At 41.3% G+C, this 20,673-nt stretch overlaps 2 protein-coding genes across 3 annotated transcripts; one reads left to right on the top strand and one right to left on the bottom strand.

Moving 5' to 3' along the window:
- Positions 1 to 1,320: 1,320 nt before the first annotated feature.
- On the bottom strand, positions 1,321 to 5,034 carry LOC110537432 (non-histone chromosomal protein HMG-14). The gene is made up of 6 exons (XM_021623471.2): positions 4,803 to 5,034; positions 3,190 to 3,216; positions 2,969 to 2,998; positions 2,836 to 2,871; positions 2,609 to 2,716; positions 1,321 to 2,284 (listed from the first exon to the last, which is right to left on the bottom strand). Exons 1-6 carry the CDS (start codon positions 4,818 to 4,820, stop codon positions 2,237 to 2,239), a joined length of 267 nt encoding a protein of 88 aa, XP_021479146.1. The 5' UTR covers positions 4,821 to 5,034; the 3' UTR covers positions 1,321 to 2,236.
- A 162-nt stretch (positions 5,035 to 5,196) lies between these two features.
- Positions 5,197 to 19,794, top strand: LOC110537431 (guided entry of tail-anchored proteins factor 1). Of its 2 annotated transcripts, none has more exons than XM_021623470.2 (5): positions 5,197 to 5,547; positions 7,565 to 7,730; positions 18,279 to 18,346; positions 18,523 to 18,583; positions 19,312 to 19,794. In XM_021623470.2, exons 1-5 carry the CDS (start codon positions 5,458 to 5,460, stop codon positions 19,383 to 19,385), a joined length of 459 nt encoding a protein of 152 aa, XP_021479145.1. In that variant the 5' UTR covers positions 5,197 to 5,457; the 3' UTR covers positions 19,386 to 19,794. The 2 variants fall into 2 exon arrangements, with proteins under 2 accessions (XP_021479145.1, XP_021479143.1); XM_021623468.2 differs by having other exon boundaries at positions 5,212 to 5,547; positions 18,523 to 18,637.
- The last annotated feature ends 879 nt before the right edge of the window (positions 19,795 to 20,673 follow it).

Below are 20,673 nucleotides of genomic sequence, written 5' to 3' on the forward strand. Positions count from 1 at the left end.
GTCATACCCAAGAAGACTCAAGGCTGTAATCGCTGCCAAAGGTGCTTCAACAAAGTACTGAGTTAAGGGTCTGAACACCTACGTAAGATGTGATATTTCAGGTGTTTTATTATTAATACATTTTCAAAAATTCCTACAAATCTGTTTGCTTTGTCATTAGGGGGTATTGTGTGTAGATTAAAGGACAAACATCTATTTAATCAATATTAGAATAAGGCTGTAACCTAACAATGCTGAAAAAGTGAAGGGGTCTGAATACTTTCCGAAGGCACTGTATAAGCTAAATTGAAATTAGGATTACACTGAATGTAATCTAAGGATTAGTTAAATATGAATTGCCGTATTAGGCATAACTCAATTTCTACCTTTTTAAGATGCCAAAATAAAAAAATTCAGTATCCTGTTTTTGTTTTTCGGGTTGTTTCAGTGAATGCATTCAACAACCTTTGGATGAAGGACTTCCACAGGACCGCCATCTCCAAAGTTCATTCAAAAAGGCTATAATTCTGAACTGGGTTTGATTTAGCTTTTATTATTACCATTTTGTTAATCTTCTAAACTTTGATTGGTAGAAATATATTGCTCAGTTATAATTTGGCTCATCTAAACATCCTAAGGTCAACAGCCCCATAGTATTCACATTTCTCTCATGTAAATTTTGTAGCTACATTCACTCTGCCAAAACAGTACACAGACACTCACCCTTCTAGATAACTTGAAACAGTCTAACCAGATCAAGTCAGTTAAGAACAAATTCACATTTTCAATGACAGGCTAGGAACAGTTGGTTAACTGCCTTATTCAGGTGCAGAACAGATTTTTAATTTGATATTTTTTTACCTTATCAACTCGGGGATTTGATCTTGCAACATTTCGGTTACTAGTCCTATGCTCAAACCACTAGGCTACCTGCCGCCCCGATAGCCTCTCTGGGGCTAGTTGTGAGCTGTCAATAAATTACAAATGTAAATAGGACAATATTTTCATATTGCACATTCTTTAGTTCTCATTAAATGTATAGTCAGTTTCTTGTCATTGGAATGTGAAGCTATTGAGAATTTACTGATGGTCCCTCACTAGCCCCACAGCGATAAATTATTTTTACGGGCAGATGCGCTTTAAAATGTATTTATATTGTTCACATCGAGGACAGATACTGGTTCTTGCCATGTCAGTCTCAAAACTGGCATGTTTTTCTTTAGCTAATGCAATATGCATTTGTGGACAACCAGAACTATCATATCTAAAATACTGTGTAGTATTGACATGATTGTATGGATTCACACGTCGCTGTATTTGACACACAAAGAGAAAAGATCAAACGATTACAACCACATTTTTATTGGTTTGTTTATACCAATCATGACACAGATACATCTATAAACAAAGAATACAAGAACTGTACACTTGTACTTGATACCTAAAACCCACATGAATATTGCTGGTTTGTGTATTTGACAGCTCAAGTGGATGTACAGTTTCTCAGCATCAAAAGGAACCATAGTCAACAGTATGTTTCACACTTATGTCATTAGCTTGGCTAAGAACAAAGAATTCCATTTACAATGTACCATTAAACACTGCATATAGAAAGTTTGAAAACCCTTTTAAACAGCAGCTGTACACATTTATTGCAATGCTATCACAGAACAGAGACAAAACCAATTACACGCAATGCACAGGCCTGATAGGGAGGAACTCCAGTGCTAGGGAATAGGTTTATTAAGCAGAATGGTTAAGAAAAAAAATGGCATGAGTACAATAGTTAACATACGGAACACAGCTTACAACATTCTAAAACATTTCTCATTATAAACAATAAAACTGTGTTGCCCCTTGAGGAATTCATCCCCACCACACAATACAGGTTACAAATACCGTCCCTCATATAGCCTATGGAATGTTAGTCTCTCAGGCAAGCTCTCTGTTTTGACCGGATCCTGTAAACAACATGCTTGCATGTTCTTGATGCAGCAACCTGGCCCATTCCCACCCCTTCCCCACAGCAAAAATAAAAACATTTGACATTTACAATAACCGTAATTGTTCTGGAGATGTAAAAATGTGGGATGTGATGAAATCCGTCTCCAAATGTATTTGTTCCATAAAAAAATGTGTTTCTACAATCAAACTACTAAAAAACTTGCATTTAGAAAATAGTCAATAAAAATATTCCCCTGAATTGTACAAGAAAGAGGAATAGGGAGCAGTGATAAAAGATGTGGTTTGAGAGATGTTATTCTGCCGCATCTTCTTTCTGTTCAGGTTCTTCTGTGGCTGGTTCCTGAAAAATCAAAACAATTTTTTTTTTTAAAGAGAAAAAGAGCACCATATCATGGGGAGGCAGGGTAGCCTAATGGTTAGAGCGTTGGACTAGTAACCGAAAGGTTGCAAGTTTAAATCCCCGAGCTGACAAGGTACAAATCTGTCGTTCTGCCCCTGAACAGGCAGTTAAACCCACTGTTCCTAGGCTGTCATTGAAAATAAGAATTTGTTATTAACCGACTTGCCTAGTTAAATAAAGATTTAAAAAAAACAAAAAAACAATTGGATTGTTTTTTCATTTATATGTCAGAAGAAATACCTACATATCCCATCAGCCCCTTACCTCTTCCTCAGCTTTGGCTTCGCCATTCTCTGCAGGCGCCTCCTTCTCCTCAGGTGCAGCCTTCTTCACCTCCTTAGCCTTCTTGGGCTTGGGTACTGCCTTCTCCTTCTGTGTGTGTATGTATGTATGTGTATATATGTACACGCACACAATACCTTAAGTCCTTAACTGCACTTAATTTACTATTAAATGTACATTCAACGTGGTTAATGTCAGCACTTCCTCACCTTTGGCTTGGGCTCTGCCTTTGGAGGGGCTGGTTTCTGCAATTAAAGGCATTTTAGCATGTGATTCTTAGCTGCAATTGTCTGTTTTTGGGTGCAAATGAAATGTGTCTACAAAGGTGTGTAATATACTTACATTTACCAATCTCTCAGATCTCCTCTTGGGCTGCAAAATATTTCAAAAGAAAATACCAATTGTTTAATAAAAACGGGAACAGATTGACAACATGGTTGATGCTGGCCCCTGGTGGCAAAGCAACGGAATTGTACTCAACATTTACATACTTGGTAAGAACTTAAGAACCAGTGCCTTGATAAAATACAAATAAAAGTATATTTGAGTAATATGTTACTCACCTCTGCTGCCTCAGCATCAGCGTTTGCCTGTGATAAAAGGAGAGAGGAATGTTAGTGACAACTCAGCAGGGCAACCTCGTTAGGTGGGTTTTACTGGGGGAGGGGCAGTTTAAATGCCTTTAGTATTAGAGAAATTGTATAATATCTACCTCACTTGCATTGGCAATGTTAACATATACTTCTATGCCAATAAAGCCCTGTGAATTGAAATTGTGTAATCAAAAGTGGGCCTAAGGAGGCAACAGTGTTATGGTCACTGCCATATCTGCTTGTTTGTTCCACTTCCACATCCATAAACACATCCATAAACTATTTAATACAAATACAGTACATGTCAACTTGCTTCAGTCATTTAAGTAATGAACCAATTAACTTGCCAATAATTAGTACCCTGGGAAAAACTCAATTGCGTGCCCATGGTCACCTTCTCAAACATTGGATGGAAAAAGCCCTGACCTTTTCCTCCAATGGGTTTTGAGAAAGGAGACCGGACGCAAGGAGTTTGCAGTTGACATTTTCTCCATGCTGCTTGTGCTCGCTACAGAGGGGAATCAGACTCCTCCCCCCAACGCATTCATTCGTGATAAATGGACATTTGCCAAGCAATATTACTGTCCTCTTCGCAGACCAGCCCGTCTACTCTGCGTTCCCGCCATTCATTCGAATTTCGAACTCTCCGAGATCCTCAGCGACTCAATGGTTACAGAATCTACTAAAATCCCCAGCAACAAGAGCGGCGCTGTGATGTCGACGAATCGCCATTGCATAACTCAGAATTGTCTCGAGCAAACAACAAAATGAAGGGCACACGAAAATAAAATAAAATCACACAAGCAAACATTCTACACGATGTAGCGTGGCATGCGTCAACTAAAGCAGATTACGTTGTAACTATACATTTTGATATTGCAAAGCAAGAAAAACGTAAATGTTTGTCTTCCTCACAAGGGCAGCCATGACATACGACTTTGTGCCCTTTTTGAAGAACCCTAGAAGCAGTCTTCTGCATGTGCATACCATACCGCCCACCGAGCGTTGAACATATCCCAACAAATTAAGTTATTTTAATGATATTGCACTAAAGGATACGTCAAAAGGATACACGGAATTAAATTAAAATGCAATGTTATACAATAAGTGCAGTCATATTTGCTTAAAAAAAGATTGATGTCACTAACTTTATTTCTGCAGAATGGCCATCTCACGACATGGCTAACTCCCTACTTCTCTTTGTCTGGCTTTAAGTAAATGTCATTTTTAAACAACCACCATGGGGGAAAAAAAAGTGACAAACCCCCCAAGTTACAAGACTGGATAAGGTAAATATAAAGCACCAAGTATTTAACCAGTCTTAATTTCCGAAGAGTAAAATCACAGCGTGACAAGATAAGACGAAGAAAACCCGCCACTTCGTAAATCAAAACAGAGTGATACATTTTAAAACTCCTGACTGCACACAACAGCAGTGTAACAATGTTGCAGCGAAGAGGACCAAAACAACTTGCATTTGTGGCTACATTTCAACAATTGTACGTGCAAAAATAAATGCATTTCATGCAATTGTGTTTTATCTCTCAAATGACACAAAATCAATACAAACATATTATACTTACTTTGCTCCTTTTAGGCATGGCTGTTTTGCGTATTTGTTAAAAGAAAAAAAGAGGGCAATGTTCCAAAACGGAGCAAGAAAAATACTGTTCGGTATAAGATTCAAACAGTACGTTCTATTACAGCGTAGCGAGACGTTAATGTTCCATTGGAACAAAACTAGCTCAAACCGGATTGGATTCCACCCCCCCTATTCAATTCATTACAGCGCTAACCTGACGGACAAACCACTCTCCGCCCCTGGCCATTGATTGGCTTTAGGAGTCGTCAACACATTTTCAAATCATAGCGAGTTACCTGTGTGGACATCTTTACATGCCAATCAGATCTATATTTATTTGCCTTTCGACGAGGGGTGGGGAAACCACGACACCCACTCCTTATACTGTTTTGCTCATACCCTTTATGGCAACATATTGGTTAAAACGTTAAGCTCCACATATGGAGAGATTCCCTACACACAATACCCCATATTATCAGAATACAAAGTAACAATGCAGTATTTTCATACACGTAGGATTTTTGGGGGAAATAAATAAAACAGGCCAACGTTACTAGGCAAAATTACAAAATTATCAGTTTTTTTTATCTACACGGGGTAGAAAGACAAGGGGGTGTGCTTCCCTAGCGACGGATATTGTAAATAATCAAAGGAAAATGGCGACTGTGTACGTCTGGTTGCTGGTCTTAGGGTCTGTGGTCTTGTGCAACCTCGTCAAAATGTTGTTACCTTCAATTTCCTCCTATGTGAGTATGCCATTCATGTGGTAACATTGTGTAGAAATTGTAGCCCAGTTGTACCGGTAAATGTGTGTTCACACTTTTAAATTGCGCCGGCATGTTTATCTGTAACATTTTAGCACAGAGACATGACATGACGTTCGTTCTACTGGGCGGGATTGACAAAGACCCGCCGGCAGTTAATGGCTGGTTGTGACTGTTCATCTCTCACCAAAACGATGTAATCTTCCCTATGAATTTATTTGACTTGATCCTCCCTTGCTCTTTTTAGCACCATAGGTGTTTTTAGTCGAAGACATTTCCGTGATTCAAGGGTAAATGCTAGATTTGGGTATGTAGTACATTTGAGTTTGAAATCTGGAAAATAACATCACGTGTATAATGGAGTCTAGCTGTGCATATCTCATGTGTTTAGTGCTATGGCAAAGTGATATTGATTCAAATTAGTGTTTTTTTCTTCCATAAGCAACATTTAAACTAATGTAAAATGTTGTCAGATCCTTAAACACCAAATCCCGTGTTGGCCACATAGTAGGCCACAGTAGCAGATAATGTTGTCATGATATCAGCATTTTGACTTCCAAGTTTAATATATACTTGACACTCGATATCTTAACAACAAAACACGAATGCATATGAGCTAAAGTAATCGAATGGCGCTTGATCCAGACAGATAAATTCAACTACTACTCTGTTCAATTATTGGAGATATATTAAGCTCAATATCAAATCAACTTCTATTGGTCACGTACACATATTTAGCAGATGTTATTGCGGGTGTAGTGAAATGCTTGAAATCATTATGTTAGAATTGTTTTACTTCAAAGTTTTTCTGAGACAGCCGTGTATGCATGCATTCATTAATACATTATACAATACGTTTGACTTTGTTTTTACCAATATAAATACATAACAACATAATGGTATTTGAATTGTACATCTCTTGATAAACTGGGTGAATTAAGATGTCGTTTAGGGCCTATCCACAATACAAGTTAATGCATATTCAGTAAGAGTGTGTGCATACATTAAGTTACTGAGCTTGTTTTGGCTGATTTCATGGGGCATACATATTGTATGTTACATACAATATGTTTCCCTTACATTTGGGACTTATTTGTTGTACTGATCAACAACATTTACTTAGAAGTAGCTTCTTTGATAAAAATGTGCTCTGTTGCTTTAATCATTAATGACGTCATTCAAAGGAAAGAGGGGAGCAGCCCATCAGAGCAACAGAGGCTATAGATAATCTTTGGGAGAGATTTGAGACCGAGACCAAGACCAAATAAGTGAATGAATACATTTTTTGGAGGCAATCAGCTTTGAAATCAGCATATTTTGTGTTATGGTTTGCATAATATCACAAAGTACTAGGGAAGTGAATTGATGTTAGCTTTAGCTGTCAGCTAGCAAGGAAAGTTAGCCTTCAAAGCTGGAAGCTACTGGTATCTTCTTGCATTGTAAAGTGTTCTAGCCTGTATGGACATTGTTTTGCGAACAGTAATGAACAGTTTAAACATTTCTACATGCTGTGTCACAATATTCAAGTGTGTTAACTTCGGTGCAACATGATTGGGGAGCTAACAGAATGCAGCCCAGACTCCCAGTGCAGGCTTTTTACAGAAGTACCGAAAGTAACAACAATTCTAGTATGAACCGTTTGTCATGGTCTAGAAAAAAAAAACTACATATGTTTCGATATATCATGCAAACACTAATAGCAAATAGAATACTGTCAATACACAAGTATGTTGCCATCAAATCAATAACTGGAGAAAACACATGAATCCCTCTTAATCGGCCATTGATTAGTGCTAATTCCTGCGTTTATTTTGTGCTAACACCCTGCAGTTTGATAACATAATTATCTGTGATGATACCTTACTGCATAGTTCACTTTTAAGCAGGCTACCCCAGCCAGTCACTGCCCAGTAGTTAAGTGAATCAAAATTCAACTCGTGAATAACATGCTTAGAAACCATTAGATTTATATTTTTGGCTGTATTTTCTTCTATTGAAGCTGTCCAAAGTTTTCCAGAAGAATGTGGAAGATGAGATAGAGATGAGGGCAGCTATTCAGGCCATGAAGAAGGAGCTTTCTTCCATCAACATGATGGACGAGTTCGCCAGGTACGCACGGCTCGAGCGCAAGATCAACAAGATGACGGACAAGTTGAAGACTTATGGTAATAAGCGGACGGCATTATATCTCTGTCTCTACCCATCAACGCTATGATCGTTTATGTACATGTTCTAGAAATGTCACACCAAAAGGCCTCACACAACACCTTATTCAACACAACCAATATAGTTTATTATCTAAAGTCAACACAGACAAGTATGCATTGTTCCCCAAACTTTTAGATTTTCACAAAATTCAACACTATTAAAATAATGAGACATGGCGGAGGTATCACCAATTGTTTCTCTTCCCTCTCAGCTGATTTAGTAGATGGGAAAACTCTTTAATAACCAATTTGGTCCATGTCTCTATTGGGGACTAGGCACATGTACACTGAGTGAACAAAACATGAACAACACCTTCCTAATATTGAGTTGCCCTCAGAACAGCCTCAATTTGTCGTGACATGGACTCTACAAGCTGTCAAGCATTCCATAGGGATGATGACTCCAATGCTTCCCACAGTTGTGTCAAGTTGCGGTTCCTGACACAAACCGGTGCGCCTGGCACCTACTACAATACCCCGTTCATTTAGTCTAGCCCCCTCTGAATGGCGCCAACAGATATGGAAGCTCTGCTAGCATCTCAGCAACTTTCCAGTATTTAATTTGTTTTGTGTGATATTTCTTACATTATAAGCCCAGAATGTTTTTTTTGTGTTATTACTTACAGCCAGAAATAACTTTTGGATATCAAAGCGGCGGTAACTCACCAGCATTGCGACCAGAAATATGACTTTCTCGAATTGCATCCTTTGATCATACCCCCCAGGGTAATTTAACTTATTCCAGAGGCTGCTCCAAGACACCGCTGGCGGAGAAGAGGTATTCGGAGTGGACTTCTAGTCCAACTCAGGAGGCGTGTACACCATCCACCGCTTCCGAGTATATTACTCGGTAATGTTCACTCCCTGGACAATAAAGTAGACGAGCTCAGGACGAGGATCTCCTTCCAGAGAGGCAACAGGGACTGTAACATACTCTCTCTGAATATCCTGTCCCCGTCCATAAAGCCAGCTGGGTTCTCAGTACATCGCACATACAGGAATAAAGAACTCTCCAGGAAGAAGAAAGGCGGTGGTGTGTTTCATGATTAACTACTCATGGTGTGATTGTGATAAAGTTCAGGAACTCAAGTCCTTGTATTCACCCGGCCTAGAATACCTCAAAATCAAATGCTGTCTGTATTACCTCCCAAGATAATTATCTTCGGTAATAGTCACAGCCGTGTATATTCCCCCTCAAGCCGATTCCACGACGGCCCTCAAGGAACTACACTGGACTTCGTGAAAACTGGAAACCACATACCCTGAGGCCGTATTTATTGTAGCTGGGGATTTAAACAAAGCAAATTTGAGAAAAACACTACTGAAGTTCTATCAACACATTGCCTGTAGTAATCGCGCTTCAAAAACTCTCAACCATTGTTGCTCTCCCTTCCAGAATGGCTACAAGGCACTCCCCTTGCCCTCCCTTCGGCAAATCAGATCACGACTCCATTCTGCTCCTCCCTTCCTATAGGCAGAAACTCAAACAGGAAGTACCCGTGCTGTAAATCAAATCAAATTTTATTTGTCACATACACATGGTTAGCAGATGTTAATGCGAGTGTAGCGAAATGCTTGTGCTTCTAGTTCTGACAATGCAGTAATAACCAACGAGTAATCTATCTAACAATTCCAAAACTACTACCTTATACACACAAGTGTAAAGGGATAAAGAATATATACATAAAGATATATGAATGAGTGATGGTACAGAACGGCATAGGCAAGATGCAGTAGATGGTATCGAGTACAGTATATACATATGAGATGAGTATGTAAACAAAGTGGCATAGTTTAAAGTGGCTAGTGATACATGTATTACATAAAGATGCAGTAGATGATATAGAGTACAGTATATACATAGACATATGAGATGAATAATGTAGGGTATGTAAACATTTAATTAAGTAGCATTGTTTAAAGTGGCTAGTGATATTTTACATCAATTCCCATTATTAAAGTGGCTGGAGTTGAGTCAGTGTGTTGGCAGCAGCCACTCAATGTTAGTGGTGGCTGGTTAACAGTCTGATGGCCTTGAGATAGAAGCTGTTTTTCAGTCTCTCGGTCCCAGCTTTGATGCACCTGTACTGACCTCGCCTTCTGGATGATAGCGGGGTGAACAGGCAGTGGCACGGGTGGTTGTTGTCCTTGATGATCTTTATGGCCTTCCTGTGACATCGGGTGGTGTAGGTGTCCTGGAGGGCAGGTAGTTTGCCCCCGGTGATGCGTTGTGCAGACCTCACTACCCTCTGGAGAGCCTTATGGTTGTGGGCGGAGCAGTTGCTGTACCAGGCGGTGATACAGCCCGACAGGATACTCTCGATTGTGCATCTGTAGAAGTTTGTGAGTGCTTTTGGTGACAAGCCGAATTTCTTCAGCCTCCTGAGGTTGAAGAGGCGCTGCTGCGCCTTCTTCACGATGCTGTCTGTGTGGGTGGACCATTTCAGTTTGTCTGTGATGTGTACGCCGAGGAACTTAAAACTTACTACCCTCTCCACTACTGTTCCATCGATGTGGATAGGGGGGTGTTCCCTCTGCTGTTTCCTGAAGTCCACAATCATCTCCTTAGTTTTGTTGACGTTGAGTGTGAGGTTATTTTCCTGACACCACACTCAGAGGGCCCTCACCTCCTCCCTGTAGTCCGTCTCATCATTGTTGGTAATCAGGCCTACTACTGTTGTGTCGTCCGCAAACTTGATGATTGAGTTGGAGGTGTGCGTGGCCACGCAGTCGTGGGTGAACAGGGAGTACAGGAGAGGGCTCAGAACGTACCCTTGTGGGGCCCCAGTCTTGAGGATCAGCGGGGTGGAGATGTTGTTACCTACCCTCACCACCTGGGAAGTCAGGAAGTCCAGTACCCAGTTGCACAGGGCGGGGTCGAGACCCAGGGTCTCGAGCTTGATGACGAGTTTGGAGGGTACTATGGTGTTAAATGCTGAGCTGTAGTCGATCAACAGCATTCTCACATAGGTATTCCTCTTGTCCAGATGGGTTAGGGCAGTGTGCAGTGTGGTTGAGATTGCATCGTCTGTGGACCTATTTGGGCGGTAAGCAAATTGGAGTGGGTCTAGGGTGTCAGGTAGGGTGGAGGTGATATGGTCCTTGACTAGTCTCTCAAAGCACTTCATGATGACGGAAGTGAGTGCTACGGGGTCGTCGTTTAGCTCCGTTACCTTAGCTTTCTTGGGAACAGGAACAATGGTGGCCCTCTTGAAGCATGTGGGAACAGCAGACTGGGATAGGGATTGATTGAACATGTCCGTAAACACACCAGCCAACTGGTCTGCGCATGCTCTGAGGGCGCGGCTGGGGATGCCGCCTGGGCCTACAGCCCTGCGAGGGTTAACACGTTTAAATGTTTTACTCACCTCGGCTGCAGTGAAGGAGAGTCCGCATGTTTTGGTTGCGGGCCGTGTCAGTGGCACTGTATTGTCCTCAAAGCGGGCAAAAAAGTTATTTAGTCTGCCTGGGAGCAAGGCATCCTGGTCCGTGACAATCTGTAACAATGCTAAGGTCTATTCAATGGTGGTCTGACCAATCGGAATCCATGCTTCAAGATTGTTTTGATCACGCGGACTGTGATATGTTCCGGGTTGCCTCTGAGAATAACATTGCCGTATACACGGACTGAGTTCATCAGGAAGTTTATAGGGGATGTTGTTCCCACTGTGACTATTAAAACCCACTGCATTTACACAGAAAGGTGACTGGGAATATGGTTGAATACAAACAGTGCAGTTATTCCCTCCGTAAGGCAATCAAACAGGCAAAACGTCAGGACAGAGACAAAGTGGAGTCACAAGTCAACGGCTCAGACACGAGGGGTATGTGGCAGGGTCTACAGACAATCACAGATTACATAGGGAACACCGTCTTGCTCCCGGACAAGCTGAACACCGTCTTGCTCCCGGACAAGCTAAACACCTTTTCTCGCTTTGATGATAACACAGTGTCACTGATGCGACCCGCTCCCAAGGACTGTGGGCTCTCATTCTCCGTGGCCGACGTGAGTAAGACATTTAAGCATGTCATCCTTCGCAAGGCTCCCGGCTCGACGGCATCCCTAGCCACATCCTCAGAGAATGCGCAGACCAGCTGGCTGGAGTGTTTACGGACATATTCAATCTCTCCCTATCCCAGTCTGTTTTCCCCACTTCCTTCAAGATGTCCACCATTGTTCCAAGAAAGCAAATTAACTGAACTAAATGACTCGCCCTGTAGCACTCACTTCTGCCATCATGAAGTGTTTTGATAGGATCCTTAACTAGCCTATCACCTCCACCTTACCTGACACCCTAGACCCACTTCAATTTGCATACCGCCCCAATAGATCCACAGACGATGCAATCGCCATTGCATTGCACACTGCTCAATCCCATCTGGACAAGAGTAATACCCATGTAAGAATGCTGTTCATTGACTACAAGCATTCAACACCATAGTACCCTCCAAGCTAATCATTAAGCTCGGGGCCCTGGGTCTGAACCCCGCCCTGTGCAACTGGGTCCTGGACTTCCTGACTGGCCACCCCCAGGTGGTGAAGGTAGGAAACAACACCTCCACTAAGCTGATCCTCAACACAGGAGCCCCATAAGGGTGCGTGCTCAGCCCCCTCATGGACTCCCTGTTCACCCATGACTGCGTGGCCACGCATGCCTCCAACTCAATCATCCAGTTTGTAGACGACAGAACAGTAGTAGGCCTGGTTACTAACAATGACTAGACAGCTTACAGGGAGGAGGTGAGGGCCCTCAACATCAACAAAATGAAGGAGCTGATCGTAGACTTCAGGAGACAGCAGAGGGAGCACGCTCCTATCCACATCGACGGGACCGCAGTAGAGATGGCAAAAAGCTTCTGAAATGGTCCACCCACACAGACAGTGTGGTGAAGAGGACACAAAAGCGCCTCTTCAACCCCCAGGAGGCTGAAGTAATTTGGCTTGGCCCCTAAGACCCTCACAAACTTTACAGATGCACAATTGAGAGCATCCTGTCGGGCTGTATCACCGCCTGGTACGGCAACTACACCGCCCACAACCGCAGGGCTCTCTAGAGGGTGGTGCGGTCTGCCCAACGCATCACCGGGGTCACACTGCCTGCCCTCCAGGAGACCTACAGCAACTAATGTCACAGGAATGCCAAAAAGATAATCAAGGACATAAACCACCCGAGCCACTGCCTGTTCAACCAGCTTTCATCTAGAAGGCGAGGCCAGAACAAGTATATATCAAAGCTGGGACCGAGAGACTAAAAACAGCATCTATCTCAAGGCCATCTGAATGTTAAATAGCCATCACTAGCTGGCTACTATCACGGTCACTCAACCCTACACCTTAGAGGCTGCTTCCCTATAAATGGAATCACTGGTCACTTTAATAATGGAACACTAATCACTTTTTAATCATTTTTAAATACTCTTTTACTAATTTCATATGTATATACTGTATTCCAATAAAACAGTAAGGCACGAGGGGGTGTGGTATATGGCCAGTACACCACTGCTAAGGGCTGTTCTTATGCACGATGCATCGAGGAGTGCCTGGACACAGCCTTTAGCCGTGGTATATTGGCCATGCACCACAAACCCTGGAGGTGCCGTATTCCAATTATAAATGGGTTACCAATGTAATTGGAGCAGTAAAAATATTATTTTTTGTCATACCCATGGTATACCGTCTGATATACCACAGTTGTCAGCCAATCAGCATTCAGGGCTCGAAGCACCCAGTTTGTAATGTATTTTAGTCAATGCCACTCTAACATTGCTCGTCCTAATATTTATATATTTCCTAACTGCATTCTTTTACTTTTAGATTTGTGTGTATTGTTGTGAGTTGTTAGATATTACTGCACTGTTGGAGCTAGGATAACAAGAAATTCGCTACACCCGCAATATCTGCTAAATATGTGTATGTGATCAATAAAATTTGATTTGACATACATAATCCGTGTCTCAAGGCTTAAAAATCCTTCTTTACCCTGCCTCCTCCCCTTCATCTATACTGATGTGAAGTGGATTTAACAAGTGACATCAATAAGGGATCATAGACTGACCATGTGAATCCAGGTTAAAGCTATGTCATGGAAAGACCAGGTGTTCTTAATGTATTGTACACTCCCGTGTACGTTAAGAGGAAGGGTAATAGCTGAGTGCTCATTTGGGGGGGGCATCTGCACAGCTGCAGCCTGTTGCCATCAGCCTTCTCTCGCCTCACTCACTTTTTTCATTTTCCCGCTATAATCTCTGGAGCCCCTGACAGTAACAGAGACAGAAAGGAAAGGGGCTCCATTTCAAGAACGTGCTATTCAGCAGCACACAACTTCCACAAACCACAGTGGCAACCAACCATTATTCAGTCCAAAAGGAACTGATAAAGTGCCTTCAGAAAGTATTCACACCCTTTGACTTTTTCAACATTTTGTTGTTACAAAGTAGGATTAAAATGGATTTAATTGTTATTTATTGTCAACGATCTACACAAAATACCATTCAGCAGCACACCACTTCCACAAGTCACAAAAATAAATAATGGAAAAATAAAATACTAATATATTTTCATTAGATAAGTATTCAACTCTGAGTCAATACATGTTAGAATCACCTTTTGGCATCAATTACAGCTAAGCCGTTTTTGGTAAGTCTAAGAGCTTTGCAAACCTGGATTGTACAGTATTTGCTCATTGTTCTTTGTAAAATTCAAGCTCTGTCAAGTTGGTTGTTGATCATTGCTAGACAGTCATTTTCATGTTTTGCCATAGATTTTCATGACGCTTTTAAAGTCAAAACTGTAACTAAGCCAGGAACATTCGATGTTGTCTTACTAAGTAACTCCAGTGTATATTTGGCTTATCGTTTTAGGTTATTGTCCTGCTGAAAGGTGGATTTGTCTCTCAGTGCCTGTTGAAAAGCCAACTGAACCAGGTTTTGTTTCAGGACTTTGTCTGTGCTTAGCTCTGTTCCTTTTCTTTTTATCCTAAAAAACTCCCTGGTCTTTGCCAATGACAAGCACATAAAATGATGCAGCCACCACCATGCTTGAAAATATGAAGAGTGGTATTCAGTGATGCGTTTTGTTGGATTTGCCCCTAAAAGCGCCATGAAAAGTTATGCTTTGTATTCAGGACAAAAAGTACATTTATTTCACACATTTTTTAGCAGTATGTGTAACCTTTTTATTTAAATAGGCAAGTCAGTTAAGAACAAATTCTTATTTACAATGACAGTCTACCCTGGCCAAACCTGGACAATGCTGGGCCAATTGCGCGCCGCACTATGGGACTCCCAATCACGGCAGGATGTAATGCAGCCTGGATTCGAAGCAGGACTGCAGTGACGCTTCTTGCAACGAGTATGGTGTGCCTTAGACCGCTGTGCCACTCGGGAGCCCTGTCGTGCCTTATTGCAAACAGGATGCATGTTTTGGAATATTGGAATTCTTTTCACACTGTCATTTAGGTTATTATTGTGTACTAACTACTATGTTGTTGATCCATCCTCAGTTTTCTCCTGTCACAGCCATTCAACTCTAACTGGTTTAAAATCACCATTGGCCTCATGGTGAAATCCCTGTGCAGTTTCCTTCCTCTTTGTCAACTGAGTTAGGAAGGATGCCTGCATCTTTGTAATGACTGGGTGTATTGATACACCATTCAAAGTGTAATTAATAGAGATGCGGTAGTCATTCATGTTAAACACCTTTATTGCACACAGTTAGTACATGCAACTTATTATGTGACTTGTTCCTCCCGAAGTTATTTAGGCATGCCATAACAAAGGGGTTGAATACTTATTATTATTAACTCAAGACATTTCAGCGTTTCATTTTTTAATTAATTTGTAAACATTTCTAAAAACATCATTCCTCTTTGACATAATGGAGTATTGTTATGTCACTGATCTACAAACATCTAAATGTAATCCATTCTAAATTTAGGCTGTAACACATCAATGTGGGAAAAAAGCCTAGGGGTTTAAATACTTTTTGAAGGCACTGTATATACTCGTAGAGGCCATTTTAAGTAGTTCGTACTACACTCCGTTGACATTTAGTTTAAGGGTAGAATGTGCTGTATTGGCTGCATATTCCTGTTCTCACTGGAGTCACAGTAACTCTACCACACCACCTGGCACAGGGAAATAATGCTTAGTAGAAATGTTCATATCTTTAGGGTAGTTGGCTAAAGTGATTAAGTGAATGCAGCTATCGGTATGAATCCATGGAGGGTTTTGAATTATAAATCTCCCATAATCCTCAGGGTAGAGCTGGTGGAGGATGAATGAAGATAAAGGTGACCTTGACGTCAGACACTTCCAGTGGCTTGACCAAAGCTTCTTTGGGGAGGGGCAACACTTCTGCTGACCTCTCTGTCACTGTCTCGCTCAACTCCTAACCAGCTGTTGTACAGTCTCACCTGCTAGCCTTAAAGACAGTTTGGAACAGTTTGTGTATATACAGTGCCTTGCGAAAGTATTCGGCCCCCTTGAACTTTGCGACCTTTTGCCACATTTCAGGCTTCAAACATAAAGATATAAAACTGTATTTTTTTGTGAAGAATCAACAACAAGTGGGACACAATCATGAAGTGGAACGACATTTATTGAATATTACAAACTTTTTTAACAAATCAAAAACTGAAATTGGGCGTGCAAAATTATTCAGCCCCCTTAAGTTAATACTTTGTAGCGCCAACTTTTGCTGCGATTACAGCTGTAAGTCGCTTGGGGTATGTCTCTATCAGTTTTGCACATCGAGAGACTGACATTTTTTCCCATTCCTCCTTGCAAAACAGCTCGAGCTCAGTGAGGTTGGATGGAGAGCATTTGTGAACAGCAGTTTTCAGTTCTTTCCACAGATTCTCAATTGGATTCAGGTCTGGACTTTGACTTGGCCATTCTAACACCTGGATATGTTTATTTTTGAACCATTCCATTGTAGATTTTGCTTTATGTTTTGGATCATTGTCTTGTTGGAAGACAAATCTCCGTCCCAGTCTCAGGTCATTTGCAGACTCCATCAGGTTTTCTTCCAGAATGGTCATGTATTTGGCTCCATCCATTTTCCCATCAATTTTAACCATCTTCCCTGTCCCTGCTGAAGAAAAGCAGGCCCAAACCATGATGCTGCCACCACGTTTGACAGTGGGGATGGTGTGTTCAGCTGTGTTGCTTTTACGCCAAACATAACGTTTTGCATTGTTGCCAAAAAGTTCAATTTTGGTTTCATCTGACCAGAGCAACTTCTTCCACATGTTTGGTGTGTCTCCCAGGTGGCTTGTGGCAAACTTTAAACAACACTTTTTATGGATATCTTTAAGAAATGGCTTTCTTCTTGCCACTCTTCCATAAAGGCCAGATTTGTGCAATATACGACTGATTGTTTTCCTATGGACAGAGTCTCCCACCTCAGCTGTAGATCTCTGCAGTTCATCCAGCGTGATCATGGGCCTCTTGGCTGCATCTCTGATCAGTCTTCTCCTTGTATGAGCTGAAAGTTTAGAGGGACGGCCAGGTCTTGGTAGATTTGCAGTGGTCTGATACTCCTTCCATTTCAATATTATCGCTTGTACAGTGCTCCTTGGGATGTTTAAAGCTTGGAAAATCTTTTTGTATCCAAATCCGGCTTTAAACTTCTTCACAACAGTATCTCGGACCTGCCTGGTGTGTTCCTTGTTCTTCATGATGCTCTCTGCACTTTTAACGGACCTCTGAGACTATCACAGTGCAGGTGCATTTATACGGAGACTTGATTACACACAGGTGGATTGTATTTATCATCATTAGTCATTTAGGTCAACATTGGATCATTCAGAGATCCTCACGGAACTTCTGGAGAGAGTTTGCTGCACTGAAAGTAAAGGGGCTGAATAATTTTGCACGCCCAATTTTTCAGTTTTTGATTTGTTAAAAAAGTTTGAAATATCCAATAAATGTCATTCCACTTCATGATTGTGTCCCACTTGTTGTTGATTCTTCACAAAAAAATACAGTTTTATATCTTTATGTTTGAAGCCTGAAATGTGGCAAAAGGTCGCAAAGTTCAAGGGGGCCGAATACTTTCGCAAGGCACTGTATATTATGACTATAGTTTTTTGTTTGTTTTGGTCTTCGTCAAGGGTTTTCTCAGCTGTTCGTGCACACAAATGTTTCTAGTGGCAAGCCAAAGTTTGTAGCCGAAGTCTATGCCCCTTCGTCGGTGATTGGTCAACAGTAGGGATTCTTCAATGAAGTGTTTGTGGTCATTCATCGAGAGACAAATCGGTTTCACCGACTTCGCTTTACCTCAAGAAATGCTTTTGTGTGCACGAACAGCCGAAGAAACCCTTGCCGAAGACCAAAACGTCACATAATGCCATCATAATATATGCACAAACTGTTCCAAACTGTTTCGGATGGGAAGCCTGCGTACACCTTTACAGTCCCATTGTGACAAATTGTCTCTGTGGGGAAACCACACCCAGTCGTCAGTTTGTTGTCTGAAGTTTGCATTTTCCTTTCTTCCCTCAGTTAAATCCAGAACTGGTCAGCAGACCAAAATCAAATGGGTCGTCAACATAGTGTATTATATTCTGCAGGTAAGTGAAGTAGAGCAGATTTATTGTTATTATTATTTTTTACATTTATTGGTATATTTTTATAGTAGCTCGGATTATTTCACAATCCTGCAATAGGAAACTATGCAAATATTTAATCGAGATTTGGGACTGGGGATGATGACTGACCCCCCCCCCCCGCCTTCCGTCTCTCCAAGGCTGTGCTGATGATCTCTCTGATTTGGAAATACTATGCTGACCCAGTGACGGTCTTGCCCAGTAAGTGGATTTCTCCTCTAGAGCGAATGGTGGCCTTCCCATCTGGAGTAGCAGGTAAAACAGATTACAGCGCCTGCCCTGAGAGGGGCTCTAACACCAGTAGGGGTTGCGGCTCAAATGCCACCCTATTCCCTATATTGTGCACTACTTTTAACCAAAGGACACTCTTCAAAGTAGTGCATTAGAAAGGGAATAGAGTGCTATTTCAGACACACAGGGATATTTCAGGATAACAGAACTTACTGTACAGTGTATAGCCTACTCTACTTTGTACCTGTAGCTTCCTTTAGGTATGCAGATAGCTCTACTGTTTATATAAATGAACTGTAATGGAGGTAAATGAGGATTGTATTAGTGTACTATTCAATCCATTCAACTCAATCCATTCAACTCAATGTCTGTTTTGTTTTAAAGCTCAAAGAGAGCAGAATGAATACCAGTTCCCTCATCTTTAAAGAGTAATTTTTGAGCAGATGTTTCCTCAGCTCTATTTAAACCCAAAAGTATGTTTCTCTAAGAACAGTAATACCTATGGATCACTTCTAAATCCCTGCCTGTGGATTTGTCACATTTTTATGATTTAAATTGTTTGGCTTGATCTGTGATTGAGAATCTTGATTGTTTACAATTTTAAATGAGGTTCGATGACATTGATCTGGTCTCTGGGTCTGGATCTAAACGGTAATATAATGATTATTCATTCACCTGCTCTTGTGCCTGTGTTTCAGGTGGTGTTGGAATCACATGCTGGCTCGTTGTTTGTAACAAGGTAGTGGCTATAATTCTCCAAGCGGTGGCTTGACAGCCTAAACTTGACTGTCTACTTTGAGACCAAATTATGCAATTGTTGTTGCTATTTAGTTCAATTAATGAGAAGATTTGTAAATATTTTTCATACACTGGCCTTGATATTTAAATGTTTTGTGTTTCTTTTTTTTTGTTTCACTGCATTTTGATAAACCAGCAGGGTTGTTTTGTTGCATTTTCTTTCTTTCCAAATCCATTCCTCTTCATGAAACTAGTGTGAAAAATTGTGGCTTAATACTTTGGTTACAATTTGTTCGTATTCTGAAGGATTCAAGCCATATCATTATTTTACCTACATGACAGTGTTCTGCTTTCCATTTGTGTTTGTCGGTTGCCTACTTTTCTAACCCTCTTCCAGAATTATTCTTGTGGTTGCCATATCAATAAAAACATTGCAAACATTATTTGTGCCTGGATTTATAAGTTAAGACATACAGTACCTTTCAAGGATAAATGTCACGGAAGATTAAGGCTGTTATAGAAAGTGCAAGGTCAACCTCTAGCTAGTCTATTCTAAATTAGATGCCGATTGGAAAGTGAATCAAAACTCACGCAGTAGGCCTACACGAAATATACTTTTTTTTAAAGTGTTTCGACACTGAACAAAAATATAAATGCAACAATTTCAAAGATTTGCCTGAGTTACAGTTCATAAACTCAAAATAAATAAATAAACGTCCCTTTTTCAGGACCCTGTCTTTCAAAGATAATTTGTAAACATCCTAATAACTTCACAGATCTTCATTGTAAAGGGTTTAAACACTGTTTCCCATGCTTGTTCAATGAACCATAAACAATTAATGAACATGCACCTGTGGAACGGTCGTTAAGACACTAACAGCTTACAGACGGTAGGCAATTAAGGTCACAGTTATGAAAACTTAGGACACTAAAGAGGCCTTTCTACATTTGAAAATCACACCCGTGGGACAGGTACAGGATGGCAACAACAACTGCCCATGTTTACACCAGGAATGCACAATCCCTCCATCAGTGCTTAGACTGTCCCCAATAGGTTGAGAGAGGCTGGACTGAGGGCTTGTAGGCCTGTTGTAAGGCAGGTCCTCACCAGACAACACCGGCAACAACATTGACTATGGGCACAAACCCACCATCGCTGGACCAAACAGGTCTGGCAAAAAGTGCTCTTCACTGACGAGTCACGTTTATCGTCGAAGGAATGAGCGTTACACCGAGGCCTGTACTCTTTAGCGGGATCGATTTGGAGGTGGAGGGTCTGTCATGGTCTTGGGCGGTGTGTCACAGCATCATCGGACTGAGCT

The sequence above is a fragment of the Oncorhynchus mykiss genome, chromosome 12, assembly GCF_013265735.2.
Source record: "Oncorhynchus mykiss isolate Arlee chromosome 12, USDA_OmykA_1.1, whole genome shotgun sequence".
Classification (NCBI taxonomy): domain Eukaryota; kingdom Metazoa; phylum Chordata; class Actinopteri; order Salmoniformes; family Salmonidae; genus Oncorhynchus; species Oncorhynchus mykiss.

What these genes read in the sequence shown, in the direction of transcription:
- LOC110537431 (XM_021623468.2), top strand. Translation starts at nt 5,458, where the DNA reads ATGGCGACTGTGTACGTCTGGTTGCTGGTCTTAGGGTCTGTGGTCTTG. An exon ending in GGACAAGTTGAAGACTTATG is followed by an intron (nt 7,731 to 18,278) that starts GTAATAAGCGGA and finishes TTCTTCCCTCAG; the next exon opens with TTAAATCCAGAACTGGTCAG. An exon ending in CTTCCCATCTGGAGTAGCAG is followed by an intron (nt 18,638 to 19,311) that starts GTAAAACAGATT and finishes CCTGTGTTTCAG; the next exon opens with GTGGTGTTGGAATCACATGC.
- LOC110537432 (XM_021623471.2), bottom strand. An exon ending in AGGCAGAGCCCAAGCCAAAG is followed by an intron (nt 2,717 to 2,835) that starts GTGAGGAAGTGC and finishes ATACACACACAG; the next exon opens with AAGGAGAAGGCAGTACCCAA. An exon ending in AAGCCAAAGCTGAGGAAGAG is followed by an intron (nt 2,285 to 2,608) that starts GTAAGGGGCTGA and finishes TTGATTTTTCAG; the next exon opens with GAACCAGCCACAGAAGAACC.